The sequence below is a fragment of the Megascapheus bottae genome, chromosome 12 (assembly GCF_031878675.1).
Source record: "Megascapheus bottae isolate mThoBot1 chromosome 12, mThoBot2.hap1, whole genome shotgun sequence".
In the NCBI taxonomy this organism is placed as follows: Eukaryota; Metazoa; Chordata; class Mammalia; order Rodentia; family Geomyidae; genus Megascapheus; species Megascapheus bottae.
Window position 1 is genome coordinate 27,283,015 of NC_143520.1, and position 19,761 is coordinate 27,302,775.

General features: G+C 39.3%; 1 protein-coding gene and 1 pseudogene across 1 annotated transcript; both read right to left on the reverse strand.

Moving 5' to 3' along the window:
* Window positions 1–1,252: 1,252 nt before the first annotated feature.
* Tnfaip6 (TNF alpha induced protein 6) lies at window positions 1,253–17,177 on the reverse strand. The gene is made up of 6 exons (XM_090343113.1): window positions 17,038–17,177; window positions 11,980–12,117; window positions 9,822–9,983; window positions 8,506–8,734; window positions 5,630–5,670; window positions 1,253–2,717 (listed from the first exon to the last, which is right to left on the reverse strand). The coding sequence occupies exons 1-6, from the start codon at window positions 17,129–17,131 to the stop codon at window positions 2,548–2,550; spliced, it is 834 nt and encodes a 277-aa protein (XP_090199239.1). The 5' UTR covers window positions 17,132–17,177; the 3' UTR covers window positions 1,253–2,547.
* Window positions 17,178–18,511: 1,334 nt separating this feature from the next.
* Window positions 18,512–18,959, reverse strand: LOC150056369 (small ribosomal subunit protein uS13 pseudogene; annotated as a pseudogene).
* Window positions 18,960–19,761: the final 802 nt, after the last annotated feature.

Sequence of the window (19,761 nt, forward strand, 5' to 3'; positions counted from 1 at the left end):
ATTATGTATAATATTAATTATTGCTTTCCTTCATCCACCAGAACTTCTGGTTTTTTAAAATTTTTTTCCATATATTTTATTGTAATTAATAGAAAGGTTACATTATATTCACCAGATAGAAGGTGCATTACTTCACATACATTGATGCCCTTTCTCATGTCTTTGTCCCCATTTCCCTCCCCCACCCCGCCCCTCATCTTGTTTTCCTCTCTTCCCTATCCTACTTCAAATAACCAAACATGCATATACATAATATATTATATAACCTGGTGAAATACTGTAACAAAATGAGATAACCAAGGGACAGCAAAAGAGATGAGAGATAACATAGTACATTAAGGACAACAATCACTCGTTATGAGGCTTTTGTTTCTATATCCTGGAGGTCCTTTCATTTAGCATCATTCTATATGGCCTTATGTATCTAGGTTTGGTCTATTGTAAGTGTCTACTGGGAGAGCCCACTGATTATGACAAATGAGGGAAACCATTGAGCCTATGTTCCTTTGAGTCTGGCTTACTTCACTTAATATGATTTTTTTCTAAGTCTTTCCATTTCCTTACAAATGGGGCAATGTCATTCTTTCTGACAGCAGCATAGAATTCTACTGTGTATAAATACCACATCTTATTGATCCACTCATCAACTGAAGGACATCTGGATTGGTTCCATATCTTTGCTATGGTGAATAATGCTGCAATGAACATCGTTGTGCTAGTGGATTTAGCATGTCCTTGTTTCTGGACGATTGGGTAATACCAAGTACATCTACCAGAACTTCTGCTTCTCAAAGCCCAGAGATTTTTGTTTACTTGGTTTTCTAGTGTTCCTTATCTATCTACATTTCTGTTGAATTTAATTATTACCTCTCATGCCGAGTAGCAAGTATGGCTTTCCCCAACCTCGAAACAAGGGGAAGAAGTAAGCAAAATATAAATAGATGAAAAACATCTACTCTCAGAATGCAAACATTCATTCACTAACTACATTTTATACGAGGCCATGGGTTGGACTGAGCTCTTGCACAATGCCTGAAAGCCTGTGCTAATATTCCACATCATCAAGAAGAAACTAAGTGATTTACATTACCTTCCAAGAAATCATGAGATAATAGCCAAATACCTAACCAAATCATTCTGACATCAAAATATAAAGCTCTATTTCAATTTTTCTCTGATTACTGTAAGTAATTCTCCTTCTAGGTCACAGAACCAAGAATTTTAAAACTACACAAATATGTATGTCCAAGAATGTTTATTGCAGCAATATTTATGAAAACAATCCCAAATTCCAACAATTGCAACAGGTTTAAATAAAGTATAAAACAGTCATACCATAGAATATTTTTCAAACATTCAAAATTATATTTTTGTAAAATACTCAATGATTTGGGAAAATACTTAGGACCTAAAGTTGAAAGTTTCAAAAAACTAGGATATAAAACTTGACACCAGGGCTGGGAATGTGGCTTAGTACTAGAGTGCTTGCCTAGTATGCATGAAACCCTGGGTTCCATTCCTCAGTACCACATACACAGAAAAGCTGGAAGTGAGTGGGGCTGTGACTCAAAGTGGTAGAGCACGAGCCCTGAGCTGAAGAGCTCAGGGGCAATGCCCAGGCCCAGAGTTCAAGCCCCATGACTGAAAAAAGAAAAAAGAAAATGCTAGAAGTGTCACTATGGCTCAAGTGGTAGAATACTAGCCTTGAGCAAAAGAAGCTCAGGGACAGCGCCCAGGCCCAGAGTTCAAGCCTGGGACTAGCAAAACAAAACAAACAAAAAAACAACAACAAAAACTTGACACCAGTGGCTTACCTAAAATTTCTAGCACTCAGGAGGCTCAGATTTGAAAATCTGCTAGGAGCCACCCAAGGCAGACAAATCCTTGAGGCTCTATTTCCAATTAAAAAACAAGAAGTTAGAAGTAAAAGTGTGGCTCAAACGGTAGAGTGCTGGCTCTAGCCAAGCAATGAAAGGCTTGACATTCAAGTCCCAGAACTTGCACAAGCAAAACAAAACAACAAAAATAACAACAAGACTGCACCAACAGTTCACACCCGTAATCCTAGCTATTCAAGAGGCTTAATTAAGACCTCTGTTCAAAGTCAGTCTGGGCCAGAAAGTCAACGAGAATCTTATGTCCAATTAACTACCAAAAAGTCAGAAATTGAGCTATGGCTCAAGTGGTAGCCTTTAGCACACAGATCAGGAACAGCTCCTAGGCCCTGAGTTCAAACCCCAGGTCTAGCTACAAACACACACAAAAGTTGTTTATAGAACACACTTCCAAAATCTTAAAATCAAATACGTACAGATACATGTATACATATACCAGGAGAAGAAAAATGAGAGAAAAATATGTAGACATGTTAATTATTTCTATATAATACAATTATGTGAGATTTTTCTCTTTGAAGTTTTCTGTATTTTTCCATTTTCTTCTAAATTAGTGTTTTCACATTTTGAAAAATAATAAATAAAAATGAACAAATACAAAAATGATATCAAAAAAAAATTCCAAAAGATGCAGCCACAAACACCATGTGTTTTATAAATGGCTAAACCTTCCTGCCAACAAGTTTTTGTTTCCAGTAGAAGTAGTGCTTGCATTTTTTCCTTGACTGGCTTTAGATACAGGATCCACAGCAACATACTTGATTTGGAAACCTCCTGCTGTGATGGAAGCGTCACTCAGGAACTTCAAGGTCATAACATTTCCTGTGAGGAGAAGGGCCAACCAACACCAAAGAGGTTACTGGCCTTTGATTTTTTTCTCAGTTCCAACACCCATCTTCCTCCTCCAAGAATGTAAGCACTAATTCACAGGACCAAAATAATTGCAAGGTGGATTCTCAGGTTTTTGTGTTATGTGGTTTCATTGCCAAATGAAGCAGGAAAGAGAATTCTTTCCCCCTGGTCTTCCAGTCTACCCTATAAGAAATTTTGTCTTAAGGGAATCTATTTGGAGCTGGGTGCAGTGGCTCACACCTGTAATACTTGTACTCATGAGGCTGAGATCTGAGGATCCTGGTTCATAGCCATCCCAGGCAGAAACATCCTATGAGACTCTGATCTCAAATTAACCACTCAAAAGTGGACATGGAGCTGTGGCTCATTGGTAGAACACTAGTATTGAGCACAAAGAGACTCAGGGACAGCATCCAGGTCTGGAGGTCAAGTTCAACAATTGACAAATAAAAAAGAGCGTCAATGTGTAGGATGGGAAGGGCAGGGGGAGCTAGCTCAGTGGTAGAGAACTTGAATAGCATGCTGAGGCCCTGAGTTGGATCCAACCATCATTCTCTTTGTAGAAATAACAATCACAAAGTTATAGAGAATGGCAACAATTCAAACCAGTAAGGTATGGATGGATCATTACCAAATGTCACAGAGCAACAAACTTTATGTTTGCATGCTCTGCTGCAGAGTACTTAAAATACATTTCATCTATCAGTAAAGATTAAAATATGCTTAAAAGGTTTAATGGCTTATCTTTCCTAGGAAGATTGTAACACAATACTGAATTTAAAAAGGCTAAGCATTAATCATTCTATGACTGAGCAGAAATGTTACCTCTTGCTTTGTAATGAAGAAAAATACTGTAAAAAGTGAGTGTATTGCAAGCCTGGTGTGGAAGTCAAGGGGTAGTCTCTATTTAAAGATTACTTGGGCCTGGAGGCAGTGGCTCACTCCAGCAATCTCAACTACTAAGGAGGTTGAAAGACTTAAGGGTCCTGTTTTGAAGCCACCAGAGGCAAAGCCAAGAAATACAGGAAATGGAGGTGTGGCTAATGTGGCAGAATGCCAGCCAAGAGCTAGAGAGGTGGGGGTGGGGAGTGGAGGTGAGGAGAGGCAAAGGGGAAAGGCTCTTGAGTTCAAGCCCCAGTACTGGCATGCACAAAAAAAAATAAATAAAATAAAATAAATGACTAAGAATTACAATTCAATGCAACTTTGCTGGTTTTAGTTATAGAAGTATTGTGATGATTTCATGACTTGGTGAGAAAATAGAGCCCATAAGAATGTCAGCTTCTGGTGCTGGGAACAGAAATTAAAAGAAAAAAATAAAGACTTCTAAGAAAGCTAAGGTTTGTAGCTTAAAAAATAAAAGTAGTTTGGGATAAATCCGAGTGCTGGTGGTTCATACCTGTAATCCTAGCTACAGAGGAGGCTGCAATCTGAGCATTGCAGTTCAAAGCCAGCCTGAGCAACAAAGTCCATGAGACTCTTATCTCCAATTAACCACCAGAAAACTGGAAGTGGTGCTGTGGCTCAGGTGGTAGAGTACTAGTATTGAGCTTAAGAGCTCTGGGACAGTGCCTGGGTCCAAAATTCAAACCCCACAAAAGACCAAAACAACAAAAAAATCTTTTTAACACTATTTAACTTAAAGTTTCCAAATTTATTTTAGCTTAGATTCATTTATTTATGTAACTCCCACTTAAAATATCATACTAGACTGTGTTTTTCAGAATGCTGTCTGAGGGAATGCCATAGTAAGGTAAAAATTGCTGGATGTTGGTAGCTCATACTTGTAATCTTAGCTACTTAGGAGGGTGAAATCTCAGGATCATAGTTTGAAGCCAGCCTGGGCAGGAAAGTCCATGAGACTCTTACCACCAACTAACCATCAAAAAAGATGGAAGTGGGGCCGGGAGTTTGGCCTAGTGGTTAAAGTGCTTGCCTAGCATGCACGAAGACCCGGGTTTGATTCCTTGGTACCACATACATAGAAAAATGCCAGAAGTGGTGCTGAGGCTCAAGTGGTAGAGCTCTAGCCTTGAGAAAGTCCAAGGACAGTGCTCAGGCCCTGAGCTCAAGCCCAGGACTGGCAAAAAAAAAAAAAAAAAAAGATGGAAGTGGAGGTGTAGCTCAAGTAGCAGAGTGCCAGCTTGAGCAAAGCATAGGGACAGCATGCAGACCCTGAGTTCAAGCCTACTACTAAAATATGTGTGCATATACACACATACACAATAGTTAAATTTCTTTTCAGTGACAATAGATATTTTGAACAACTTTATAAATTATTTCAGCCTTTTATCAACAATCTCAACTATTTTATTTTATTATTTTATTTTCTATTTTATGATACTGGGAATCAGATCTAGCACCTCACACATACTAAGCAAGTGCTTGACCACTGAGCTATAGTCTTAGAACCCAGATATTTCATTAGAAATTATAGCTGAGTAGTATGCATGGATTTGCATATTGAAGACTATCACTCTGTTTCCTACATATAACAAAGGTCTGTGCATTTTTGGCACAAAAAGTTGGCGTAAGTCTTTTTTTTTTTTTTTTGCCAATCCTGGGCTTGAGCTCAGGACCTGAGCACTGTCCTTGGACTTTCTCAAGGCTAGAGCTCTACCACTTGAGCCTCAGCACCATTTCCGGCTTTTTTCTATGTATGTGGTACCGAGGAATCGAACACCGGGTCTTCGTGCATGCTAGGCAAGCACTTTAACCACTAGGCCAAACTCCTGGCCAGGAGTAAGTCTTTAAATATAAACAAGTCTTGCATTTTGTTAGAAGCTGTGTTAGCCTCAATTCTGGTAAGTGTGAAGGGTAAATGAAAATAAAGCTCTGTGAAAAAGAATAAAAGCAAATCTTTGCTGTGATTTGGACATTACCTGTGCTAATGATGTCTTCTGGAAGCTCATCACCACAGTACCTGAAAGGGAATTTTTTTTTTTAAAGAAAGGTTACATTAAAGAACTTTAAGTAGCAGTTATGGTGAGTCTTACTGAGAATGCAATGCCTTACATTCCTTGAGAAAAGAATCTTATTTATTTTGCTACTAATGGGTTATAACTCAGGAACTTGGTCTTGGTCAGTTGGCACTCTACTAACTACTTGACCAGCATCTCCAGATTGGATTTTTGTTAGTTATTTTGGAGGTAGAATATTACAGATTTTTTCTATCCAGAGTTACCCTCAAACTGTCATCCACCATATCAACCTTCTGAGGAGCTAAGATTATAAATGTAAGCCATGGGCACATGGCTTTTTTTTTTGTCTTTAATTAAAATTCTAGGAAAGATTGTTTTAAATGTGGAAAATTACAGGTATAAAATACCTATATCCAGCTGGGTACCAATGGCTCATACCTATAATCCTAGCTACTAAGGAGGCTGCAATATGAGAGTTGCAGTTTGTAGCCAGCCTAGGTAGAGAAGTCCCTATTAAACTCTTCTCTCCAATTAATCACTCAAAAAGCAAAAGTGGAGTTGTGGCTCAAAGAGGTAGAGTGGCAGGTCAGGGATAGCACCTAGGCCCTGAGTTCAAGCTCCATGACTGACAAAATAAATAAATAAATAAATAAATAAATATCACTTATAGTCATAAAATATTTAATGTTTACCTCTAAATCATGAACACATTTGAAGTTATATAAAAATATTTTTGTGGCCTGGCATTGTGGCTCACGCCTGTAATCCTAGCTATTCAGGAGGCTGAGATCTAAGGATCACGATTCAGAGTCACCTGGGGCACTAAAGAATGTGAGACTCTTATCTCCAATTAATCACTAAAAAATGGGAAGTGGGACTGTGGCTCAAGGATGGTAGCCTTGAGCTGAAGAGCTCAGGGACAGTGCCCACGCCCAGAGTTTAAGCCCCATGAGCCACATACACACACACACACACACACACACACACACACAAATGTTTTGGTAAATTATAAAAATGCAATTCATTCTGAAGGAGGGAAAAGTCTACTATAGAGGAAAATTACACAAATTAAAATAACAAATTAGCCTGGTAAAAACTTTCTAAAAATAGCTATTTATGGTTTTTACCTAGAACTCTAATGTTAGAAACTAGATTTAGAATAAAAATATATAATTCCCAATGTCAATCTCTTAAAATAATTTTTGTTTTCTTTTACTAGTATTGGGATGCTGGGAAACAAAAATCCATAATAATAAAAATTATTCACAAACGGAAGCGTGGCCTAGTGGTAGAGTGCTTGGCTAGCATGCAGGAAGCCCTAGGTTTGATTTGTTGGTATCACATATACAGAAAAAAAACAGAAGTGGTGCTGTGGCTCAAGTGGTAGAGCACCAGCCTTGAAAAAGCCTAAGAACAGTGCTCAAGGCCTGAATTTAAGCCCCATGACTAGCAAAAAAAATGTATCCAATCTGAGGTAGGTGTGGTAGAGTGCATCTATAATCCAGCACTCAGGAAGCTGAGGAAAGAGGGTAGAAAATGCCAGGTCAGCCTATGTTTCATGGCCAAATCCAGGTCATCCTGATTTGCTCTTGACACAAGATTATCTAAAATACAATCTATTAAGTGGGGACATGCATTTATAAAACACTCAATTGTACACTTTCACATAGCAATATTTTGTAAGACATTCAAAATTTAAACTACATTAAAAAAAATTAGGGGCTAGAAATGTGACTTAGTGGTCGAGTGCTAGCCTAGCATTGGTGAACTACTGGGTTCGATTCCTCAGTGCCACATTAACAGAAAAAGCTGAAAGTGGTGTGGTGGCTCAAGTCATAGAGTACTAGTCTTGAGCAAAAGAAGCTCAGGGACAGTGCCCAGATCTCAAGTTCAAGTCCCAGAATTGGCCCAAAACCAAAACAAAACAAAAAGAAAAACTGGGGGTAGGAAAGCAAAAAGATTATGCTCCAGCATGTTGAAAATCCAAAGGAAAAATATTGAACAATGGAATAATTTTTTTTTTGCCAGTCCTGGCTTGAACTGAGAGCCTGAACACTGTCCTTGGGCTTTCTCAAGGTTAGTGCTCTAGCACTTGAGCCACAGAACCACTTTTGGCATTTTTTTCTATGTATGTGGTAGCGAAGAATTGAACCTGGGTCTTTGTGCATGCTAGGCAAACACTCTTCCACTAGGCCAAACTCCCAGCCTGGAACAATTTTTTTAATGACAAAGAAGGTTGGCTTTTTGAGACAATATTCATTGTTTAGCTAGTTAGTCATAACTAGTTTATAACCTTTTCATGTTTCGTCTTTCTCCTAGTAGTCAAATCCTGGAGTTTGCTTGTTTTGCCAGTCTGGGGGCTTGAACTCAAGGCCTGGGCACTATCCTTGGGCTTTCTCAAGGTTAGTGCTCTACCACTTGAGCCACAGCACCACTTGCAGCTTTTAGTGTGTATGTGGGAAGGGAGAATCTAACCCAGTTCTTCATGCATGCCAGGCAAGCATTCTACCATTCGGCAATGCTCCTGGCACTATTCATTTATATTTATTATTTATTTAGCAGTCTAGGGGCTTTAAACTCAGGGCGTGGGCACTGTCACTGTTTTTTAGTAGTCTAAAGTTCTACCATTTGAGCCACAGTTCTACTTCTAGCTTTTTGCTAGCTAATTGGAGATGAGACTCATAGGCTAGCTTCAAATCACGATCTCGAGATCTCAGCCTTGAATAGCTAGGATTACGAGTGTGAGCTACTAGTGCCGGTTGGATTTAGCTGATTAAAGAAGCATTATAGGTTTGCTGGATATTTACTTGTCTTCTTGTGTAGAGAACAACACATACCTTCCCACAAAGCCATGGACATCATCATAACTGTCATATATTTCAACATAGTCTGCTAAGCAACCTGGATCATCTTCTAGGTCAAAGTCCAAAAAACTCAGGTGAATCCGCTGGCCATACTTGAGTCTAATGTGCCAGTAGCAGATCTGGTTGTCATCATATTCATTTGGAAAGCCTGGAGACTTGAAAATTCTCTTTGGGTCTGTGAAGACACCACCACACTCTTTTGCTGAAATGGAGAAAAAAAGAAAAGGCTTATCAGACTCAAAGAAACATAAGCTCAATGGTTTCCCTCATTTGTCATAATCAGTAGAAACCTTGGGCTCTCCTAGCAGAGATTTGCAATAGAGCAAAACCTAAATACACAAGGTCATACAGTATGATGCTAAATGAAAGGACCTCTAGGATATAGAAACAAAAGGCATATAATGAGTGATTGTTGTCCTTAATGTACTATGTTATCTCTCATCTCTTTTGCTGTCCCTTGGTTATCTTATATTGTTACAGTACCTCACTTTGTTATCTGATATATTGGATATATTTGTATTTGGTTATTTGAAATTGGATAGGGAAGGGGAAAAACAAGATGAGGGGTGGGTGTGGGAAGGAGGGAAATGGGGACCAAGACATGTGAAAGGATATCAATGTATGTGAATTAATGCACCTTCTATCTGGTGAATATAATGTAACCCTTTTATTAATTACAATAAAAATATATGAAAAAAAGAAAAGGCTTAGGAAAAAGTTCATACTTCTTAGTACATCATACACATTTTAGACACAATTTTTTCTTTGTAAGCTTCAGGTAGTATTTGGTTACATTATTTTATTGTTTAGCTAGTCATAACTAGTTTATAACCTTTTCTCCTTTTTTTCTCTTCTTTCTTTTTTTTTCTTTCTTTTTTCCTTTTTTTTTGTACATCCAGGAAGTTCTTTGACACAGAAAAAAAACCTAACAAACAAACAACAAAAAAACTAAACCCTGATTTCTCACCTCAACTGTGTACCAATTATTGGTTGTGTGATCTGGGGTAAGTGATGCAACTTCTACAAATTTCAGTTATAACAATGGCTCCTTGTAGAGCTGTGAATATTAAATGATTGCAAATGAAGGAACAGAATTCAGTGTCTGACACAGAACAAATACTGAAAGAATGGTATTTATTGTTAGTCATAATCATGACCTTATTCACTATTTCTGGAAGAAAAAGCCATTTCTTTGTAATAACCTGTTAGTAGTCTATCACTGGTTGTTATGATTGTTGTTTATGTGAGTGTTTTTGCAAAACATAGAATTATTATTTCTAACAACAAACCATGGGGGTTATAGCAATAGGCATCCCATCTTTCACTCCTGTTGAGCCGAAATCCATAGTCAATAATCCCAGTTTTTCCAAATCCACAGTTGGGTCCTGGTTTCACGATGGGATATCCCACTCTGCCCTTGGCCATCCAACCAGCAGCACAGACATGAAACCCTGCAAAAGGAACAAAGGGTTAACTGGCAAAGTCCCACAGCCAAGCAGATGGCTACCTCCATTTATGTTTCTCAACTTTCCAAACCCAGTTCATGTAAAATGTAAACAAATAAAAAAACCTGCTTCCTAAAAAAAATGTATCAACACACACAATAACTACTGGCTTTGTGAAATAAAAGAATGAGATGTAGCTGGACTAGACATCATAATGATGTACAGATTATTCAAGTTTGGAGCTGGCTTCTTTTCACAAATGATCTAACTTGTGCTATGGGAGAATTTCTGGAATTATCAAGCAATTCAAGCGGTAATTTAATTTATTATTTTTTTATTTTTATTTTTATTGCTAGTCCTGGGCTTCATCTCAGTGCCTGAGCACTGTCCTTGGGCTTTCCTCAAGGCTAGCATGCTACCATTTGAGCCGCAGCACCACTTCCAGCTTTCCTATGTATGTGGTACCAAGGAATCAAATCCAGGTCTTCATACATGCTAGGCAAGCACTCTAGGCCCAACTCCAGGCTCCTTAATTTACTTTTGTTTGAAGATCAATTGAGATAAGTGTAATATTAAACATTTTTTAATGAAAATAGATTTTCTTACCATTTTTGGACAAAGGCTCAGTGCTGTTTTCTATGCTTAAGCCTAGATGTCATTTTCAGTATCTATTGATGCCATCTTAGATCTATTTTACTAAGGGTCTCTCTGCTAGTAAAGACGAAGTCCTTGATACCTGTCTATCCAGTTACTCTGCAGCATACAGCTTCCAATCAAAAGGGAGCAGTAATCTAAGGGATACTTTGGAACTTTTGGAGAGAATATTTTTACAGCTGTCCCTCAAAGAATATGAATTCTGTATCTGGGCATTCGATCAATTATAGATCAAAAATATTACGTTAAGCTGGGAGTTATTGGTAGCTTAGCTACTTAGGCTGCTGAGATCTGAGGATCTCAGTTTAAAGCTAGTGTGAGCAAAGTTCTTACCTCCAATTAATCAACTCCTATTTTCAATTAATCAACAAAAACCCAGCTGGGAGCATGGCTTAGCGATCGAGTGCTTGTCTAGCATACATGAAGCCCTGGGTTCCATTCCTCAATACCACATATTCAGAAAAAGAAGCTGGAAGTGGTGCTGTGACTCCAGTGGTAGAGCACTAGTCTTGAGAAAGCCCACGGCCAGTGCCCAAGCTCTGAGTTCAAGCCCAGTACTGGCAAAAAAAAGAAGAAAAGTGTGGCTCAAGTGGTAAAGAAACAAATAGCAAGTTTTTTCCAGATAGGACATCTTCTCTGTTTCTTTCTTTCTGACTTTTTACAAGGGGATTATAATTTTTCTATAGTTTTTTTTTTTTAATCTAAAGAACAAGTATAGTTCCACTTAATGACCAAAAGTATTGGGGAGGAGGGTGGGAGCATAGCCTAGTGGTAGAGTGCTTACCTAGCATGCATGAAGCCCTGGGTTCCATTCCTTGGTACCATAGAGACAGAAAAAGCCAGAAGTGGTGCAGTGGCTTAAGTGGTAGAGTGCTAGCTTTGAGGAAGCCCAAGGACAGTGCTCAGGCCCTGAGTTCAAGCCCCAGGACTGGCAACAAAAAAAGTATTGAGGGGTAAAAAGGTTTTGAATTCAACATTTCTCTTACCAAGTACATTTTTCTCCTTCCCTCCCTTCCTCCCTCCCTTCCTTCTCCCCCCCACCCCCCACACCCAGTCCTGTTCCTTGGACTTGGGACTCGGGCTCTGTCTCTGAGCCTGTCTGTGCTCCATGCTAGTGTTCTATTACTTGAGCCACAGTGCCACTGTTTATGTGGTAATGAGGAATCAAACCCAGGGCTTCCTGCATGCTAGGCAAACACTTTGCTTCTACGCCACATTCCCAGCTCCTTCTTTCCTTTCTTTCTCTTTCTTTCCCTATTTCTCTGTCTCTCTTAGGGGTTGTAGAAAAAGTAAAAATTTTCCCCCCACCAAGGTAAAAGAGAACAGAAACCATTGTCAAATCAGTTACCAATTTTTCTGGCTGCTTCTAGCTGCTTGTAAGTAGCAAGACGGCCACCTTCGTATTCGCACACTGCCTTAGCTTCTGCATAGGTGAGCTTGTATTTACCGGACCTTGCTTCTCTGTGGTACACACCTGCTGCTTGTTCTGTGAAATCACAAGATATCATCAATGCACTATTATCCATTATGGCTGCACAAGGAAATTTGCATTAGTTGGAAGATTACATCAGGTATTGTTCTTGCCAAAGAACTTTCCAGGTCAACTGCTGTGGGTGGCTAAGTTTTTATTGTTAAAAAGCCCTGGAAAAAAATATGAATGTGGGGAATTTCCGGGGAATGGGGGTGGGCATCAAAACTGGAGGCTGGATATATTTCTGATATGAGAGCATATAAGTAAAGATTTTATATAACATTCTTCCCTCCTCCCCTCTTCCATTCCTTCTTTCTTTCTTTCTTTCTTTTTTTTTTTCTCAGTTGTGAGGCTTGAATTCTGGGCCTGGGCACTGTCTCTGAGCTCTTTAGCTCAAGGCTACCTCTCTACCACTTTGAGCTACAGTACCACTTCCAGTTCCAATTGGAGACTCAATGACTTTGTTGCTCGTGCTGGCTTTGAACTGTGATCCTCAGATTTCAGCCTCGAGATAAGCTTGGATTATAGGTGTGAGCCACAGATGCCTGGCATAACATTGTATTTCTTTTTTCTTTCTTTCTTTTCTTTCTTTTTTTGTGCAGCCCTGAGGTTTGAACTCAGGGTCTGGACACTGTCCTTGGACACTTTTTGCTCAAGGCTAGCACTCTGCCACTTGAGCCACAGTGCCACCTCTGGCTTTTTCTGTATATGTAGTACCAAGGAATCAAACCCAGGGCTTCGTACATGCTAGGCAAGCACTCTACCACTAGACCACACTCCTGGCCCTATAACATTGAATTTCTTTATCATCTACAACTGATAACTGGAATTCTTTTGGCATTATGACATAAAAACTTGGGAAGATATCAAGTTAGTTGGCAGGGAAAAGTAATTGAAGTTAAAAGATATCAATGAAAATGGCTCCGGTATGAAGGTTCACAGTGATGGAGAAAAATAAGCTGAAATATCCATTTGAGGGAATGACTAAAGCAATATAATTGAGAATTAAGCAAATAAATTAAAACTGTGGAAAAGTCTGACAGAATCCAAAGTAAACAAAGGAAAGAATAGATTCAAACTGAACAGAGAAAACCCCTGGGTATGCCTAACAGTTAGTTCCTAACTCCTTAACTGTATTTTAAGTAGTAGTAACTTATCCATGAGTTATCTTCTAGATCACCACTTAAAATGGATGGCTTTGAGTTTAGAGCACTTTGTGATAGAAAGACAGCAAAGAGATTCCCAGGACATAAAGCTAGCTCTAACAGTGCCGATATTCTGCATAAATCTGGTAGATGAGACAATGATACCCTGACCTGCATAGTTGGCTACCAATGGGACCATATATATCTTGGCAGTCAGCAACCTATATATTTAGTGGAATTAGAAATGGAGTTGATCTTAATGTTCCTCCCCAAACTCCAATTTGACTTTGTCACTATTGGATGGAGACAGTGCTTGATATATTCCTGCTTTTCTTGTTTCCTGGGACCCTGCTCTTCTGTACTAGGCCAGCTGCATTGGATTTGTGGACCAGAGAACAACAATAACTTCAAATCACAACCAATCACCATGCTTCCCCTTGGTAAATCTCCTGCCTCTCTGATCTCCTTCATGCAGCAGAAAGAAGCCTTAGTAAACTTTTGGTCATTCCCAATTTGACTGTTTGGGGCATGTATCAGGGGTACTTTGCTAGGCGCTGTGGCTCAAGACTGTCCTCTCAAGGAACTTACACATTACTGGGCAACATGAGCATTGTGCATGTTAGGCAAGCACTCTACCATTAGGTCACGCTCCTGGCCATTTTTTTCCTTTCCTTTTTTTTTTTTTTTTGCCAGTCCTGGGCTTGAGCTCAGGGTCTGAGCACTGTCCTTCCACTTTCTCAAGGCTAGAGCTCTACCACTTGAACCTTAGCACCACTTCCGGCTTTTTTCTATGAATGTGGTACTGAGGAATCGAACCCGGGTCTTCGTGCATGCTAGGCAAGCACTCTACCACTTGGCCAAACTCCCGGCCCCTCATTAATTTTTTTATTTTGGGTCATGGGGCTTGAACTTGGCCTGGGTGCTGTCCCTGAGCTCTTCAGTCGCAGGTTACCGCCTACCCCTGGGCCTGGGCGCTATCCCTGAGCTCTTCAGCTTAAGGCTACTGCCCTACCCTTGAGCCAAGCCCTACTCCCTGTTTTCTAGAGGTTAACTGGAGATAAGAATCTCAGGTCCTTTTGTGCCCAGCTGGTTTTGAACCTTGATCCTCAGATCTCAACCTCCTGAGTAGCTAGGATTACAGGCATGAGCCACCACACCCAGCCCTCATTAATTTTTTAAATTAAAAATTTGCTTAATCAGCCAAGCACTGGTGGTTCATACCTGCAATCCTCACTACTCAAGGAAGCTAAGATCTGAGTGAGGATCATGGTTTGAAGCCAGCTGGTGCAGGATAATATATAAGATTCTTATGTCCAATTAACTACCAGAAAACCAGAAATGGAACTGTAGCTCAAAGTGGTAGAGTGCCATCCTTGAGCAGAAAAGCTCAGGGACAGCACTCAGACCCTGAGTTCAAGTCCCATAACTTACCAAATTTTTTTGTTTAACCAATAATATATATTTTTTTTCTGTTAGGAAGTGGCAAGAGTAGAATGTTGGCTATGTCTTCACTGGGGAGGGTTGCATAACTTGTGGAAACAACTGCTTGTGCCTCAGTTTCCTCATCTGTCCAATTATAGCCCCTGGACTCATGACATGTTACTTTTCCTTTTCAGATTCAGTAGAGGTTGAAAAGAACTTGCTGTCTTTTATAGTGCACATAAACAGACTGAAATTTCTTGTTCTATATTTTCTATCCTTGTTTGCTTTAAATTACTATTATGAAACTGAAAAGAATTCAGGTGTCCTGTTCTAGTTGCTGCAGATTCCTGCCTTTGAATACAACTATCTTTTCCCCCTAAACAGTGCTAGCATTTTATTGACCCCAACTAGTTGGAAACAATTTGTGCTAGGGAGACTGGTTAATAATTTGTCCCATATCGAAGCAATTTACAATCATCCCAAGCCTTGAATTTGCAGCACATTCTTTTTTTTTTTTTTTTTTGCCAGTTGTGGGGCTTGAACTCAGGGCCTGAGCACTGTCTTTGGACTTTTCTCGAGGCTAGAGCTCTACCACTTGAGGCACAGCACCATTTCCAGCTTTTTTCTGTGTATGTGGTACCGAGGAATTGAACCCGGATCTTTGTGCATGCTAGGCAAGCACTTTACCACTAGGGCAAACTCCCGGCCCCTGCAGCATATTCTTTTTTTTTTCTTAACCATTTTTTTTTTTTTTTTTTTGCCAGCCCTGGGCTTGAGCTTAGGACCTGAGCACTGTCCTTGGACTTTCTCAAGGCTAGCACTCTACCACTTGAGCCTCAGCACCATTTCTGGCTTTTTTCTATGTATGTGGTACCGAGGAATCGAACCCGGGTCTTCATGCATGCTAGGCAAGCACTTTAACCACTAGGCCAAACTCCCGGCCCATTTGCAGCATATTCTTTATGAAGATCTGAGTCATTGTTCTCTGTGTCTGAGGCAGAACTGCTCTTATGCAGATTTATGTGTTTGCAATACACAACATCATTTAACAGCAAAAAAAAACAACAAAAACCAAACACTTTCAAAACCACTTTCAAACTACTGGATTATAAGGAAGCCTGATAGCATTTCAAAGTTTACACAAATGGTCATAATTCTTGTAAGCTTTAGAACATTTTTTGACAATAAAGGCACATATATTCTCAATGTGATTGTGTGCAATTAAACTAAACAGAGATTTAATGAAGAGCTTTATTTGTTCTACTGAATTCCAGAATGCATCCTGATCAAATAGATCACACTGTAACTAGTTCACTGGCTCAAGTTGAGAAAAGGCAACAAGGCTCTGCATCACAGATCAGGCTTTCTAATGAAATTCACATGCTTATAGTTATTACCAGAGAGAAACACACTGAAAGAGAAAATTTGTCTACAACCATGTGTTTCTTAGCAAGCATAAAACTAAGATCTAGGTTAATTGGGCTTTCTCTTTATTTCTTTATTTGGTGCAAGAATCTATCCAAGTAATTGAATTTTTTTTTCTATCTTAAACACAATTGTGAACAAAAAGTATCAATTTGAATCATCATAATTAAAGTATTATTTGCAATATGCATTGTAAGAATTAACGTATTGTTTAAAGAATTATTTCAAACAATACTTTCATTGTTTAAAACTCAGAACATTATAAATGAGGCTCTGAATTTTCAGTGCCATTGTTTTTTTTTCTCCTTTTGTTTTGTTTATCTTCTCCATTTGGCCTATGTCATTCCTTACATTGAACAACCCCCCCCCCAAAAAAAAAACTTTCCTTGTCCTCAAAAGGGTTAGAAAGTATTTTTATATGAAAAGAAGGATAAGAAGAATTAAAGTGGCAAGAATGCATTCAACTAAAAAAACATTTCTCCTATATTATAAGTTGGTTTTGTCAAAATAGTCAAAAAAGATTTAGAAAAACTTCAGCTATACCCTACATTCAGAATATATAAAACAATGGCTCTATTTTTTAAATATATCCTAGTTGATCTAAAATCTGGCTGCAAAAGCAATTGAAGTATAAACATTGGTGTTTTAGTTTGTTAAGATTAAAAACATGCTACCATATCTGTTTTGAAAAACCTGAAAATACATTCTTATAATATCTATTGATCATAACTCTACTCTTTATTGAACAACTCAAAAGTATTTGTGAAAGTTATTCTTTAGTTTTTAGGAAACAAGAACACTAAAACATACTTAAATGGCTTTCTCTCTTATTGCCTTTGATCAGCCATCAATAGGTCAGTAAGTTTTCCTGTTCTGCTTCCCTCTACCTTAGTTTTACAGTATTGGTATTTCTAACAAGAAGCTTCTGAGTGATTTTTCTTACCAAGCCATATGGAGTTATGAAAGATTCCGTTCTTGAATCCCCATCCTTGAGCCTCTTCCCACAGCAAGAAGAATAAGTAAATTAGGATGATCATGTCCTTAGTGGAAGAAAAGCTCTCAGCCTGTCAGGGGCTGCTCCTGATAAATTCTCAGAGCAGCGGCTGAATGTGACTGAAACATCTGGTTTCCACATCTTTTAAACAGTTTTTTTTTTTTCAACTGTGAGGTCAGCTAGTCCTCTCCAATGGTATTTTCCGTTGTAGAGTTACACAATTAACTCAGTGTCTGAGGCAAGCCCTCTGACTCATTTGCATTGGCAACCAGAACCCAGGATATAAGATGATCATCTACATTTGAAAATTCTCTTACTCAGAAAGGCGTTCATTTATTCTGTCTGTTACGGTTTTCAATTAGGAAATGTGTGTATGTCTGTGTGGATTCAGCAGTGATTAAAAAAGCTGAATGTCAGTGGGAATTTTAAAAGAAATTCTAAATGTCTTTTTAATAGTATTAATGATAGAGTTGAGGGTTTCTCATTAATCTTTAATTTGACCCTGGCAATGCTACATTGGCATTTCCTAACGATTGCTCTGTCTAGGTAGGAAATTTAAAACAAAAAATGTGCATGATTTGACAAATCCCAAGCTTTCCCTAGTAATGTAGGACTTTTTTTTTTTCTATTCTGCCTACTTTTGTTCTGGGGGTAAAGTCTGCTTCACAATTTGGTTTGTTGTGATCAGTAGGTAATGTAAATGTATCAGCTTCCCCCAAAACAGTTTAGTTTCAGAGCCTGAGTACCCTATTATAAAACACATTTCACAAGGTAACACGTCCTTGTTGTGTTGTGAAGCAGGTGAACAGAGAATAATAAAGTTAATAAAAATATGACCTTGGCTTCCCTAGATTACTCTAACCTTGCCAAAGATGATCAAAATAAAAGATGATAATTATCACAGTAAAATTACCATGCCTTCAAACATCCTAAACTTTCTTCTCTGCAAAAATGTTAGGTGTTTGAGTGGCATATAGTATTCTCACTGTTAGGCATGCTAATGACATCATCTGTTGTAGATTAATAGTTGTTTATTGGCAGTTTTGGTTGCTGGCTTGAACTCAGGATCTTATGTAGTCATTTGGCTTTTTGTCTCAAGGCTGGTGATTTATCATTTGAGACATACCTCTACTTCCAGCCTTTTGCTTGTTAATTGGAGATGAATCTATACAGCCTGGCTGGACAGATTACTCCTCGGATCTCGGCATTCTGAGTAGCTAAGATTACAGGTGTGAACCACCAGACCAGCAATTGAGTTTTTGCTCATCATTGTTACCAGCTATTTTTTTTTTGTTACACAGCTCCTCCTCCTCCTCCTCCTCCTCCTCCTCCTCCTCCTCCTCCTCCTCCTCCTCCTCCTCCTCTTCCTTCTTCTTCTTCTTCTTCTTCTTCTGTAAACTATTAACAGAAAAGGCCTACAGACTCATTTCTTTTTGGATACACCCACAGTATGACCAAGGCATCCGGTGGTCTTGGTGCTGGCCTCTGACTGGAAAGCCCCAGAAGTGGCACAGCCCTCTCAGATCTTTTTCAGCCACTCCAGGTCTTCATGAAGCTTATTATTCAGATTGTTGGCCAGTACCTGGCTGATTTTCCATCTTTTACATCTGTCTGCCTGTTTAAGAACCAATCTGGAATCTTGTACTGATGTGGATTCTGCATAATGGTGATCACACGTCCCACCCCCTCCTCTGTGAGTTCTCCAACCCTCTTGGTGAGATCACTGTCTGCTTTCCTCAACACTGCATGAGCGTATCTTTGCTCCACACCCTTAATGGCAGTGATGGCAAAGACTATTTCCACTGCCCATCCACGCTGGTGTTGAGTACTCACAAAATGTGCTGGAACTTACCAGGAATCACTAGAGACATGGCGACAGCACCAGCGATGGTGTGTAGGCCTCCTGTGGAAGAACACATAGCTTCTTTAGTCTTGGTGCCAAACACATTTACTTGGACCACAGCCCTTTCTTCCAGACCTTCTTAGTCCCTCCAGTGATAGTGGATTGGAAAAGCTAACTTTCTAGACATGCTGTGATCTGAGCTTAGTATTAAATCCCTAGGACATCTTTGCATCTTTATCCCAGTCTCATCTCTTGATGACAGGGTAGTTGTGGGGATGGAGAAAGTCAGTACAGAATTTCATTGATGCTCATTGAGTTATGCATGTGGTTATCAGGGTTCAAAATTTGTATTTTGCACTTGGGCAGAGGTGGCTCATGACTGTAATCTGTTGCTTGGGAGACAAATATCTGAGGATCCTAAAGTCAGAGCAAACCAGAAAGTCCATGAGACTCTTATCTCCAATTAGCCACTAAAATCTGGAAGTAAAGCTGTGGCTCAAAGTACCATCTTTTTGTGAAAAGCTAAATGACAGAGCCCAAACCTCAAATTCAAGCTCCACTACCATGAGCGCATGCACAAACACATGAGCCAGCACACAGACACACGTACCCATACACATTCTGTATTTTGGGCTGTGGCAATGAGAGATGAGGAAAAAGTTCGGTGATTAGTGAGGTTAAGTTTGGTGCAAAAGAGGATATAGTCTAGACCATGTGGGTGTGACTGTGAACACTCAGGCTTAGAAAGCAAATATAGCCCTTCTTGTACACTGTTATTGCAAAATGTCATATTTTTCTGGTGGTTTTGTTGCTTTCTCTGGCTATGCCAT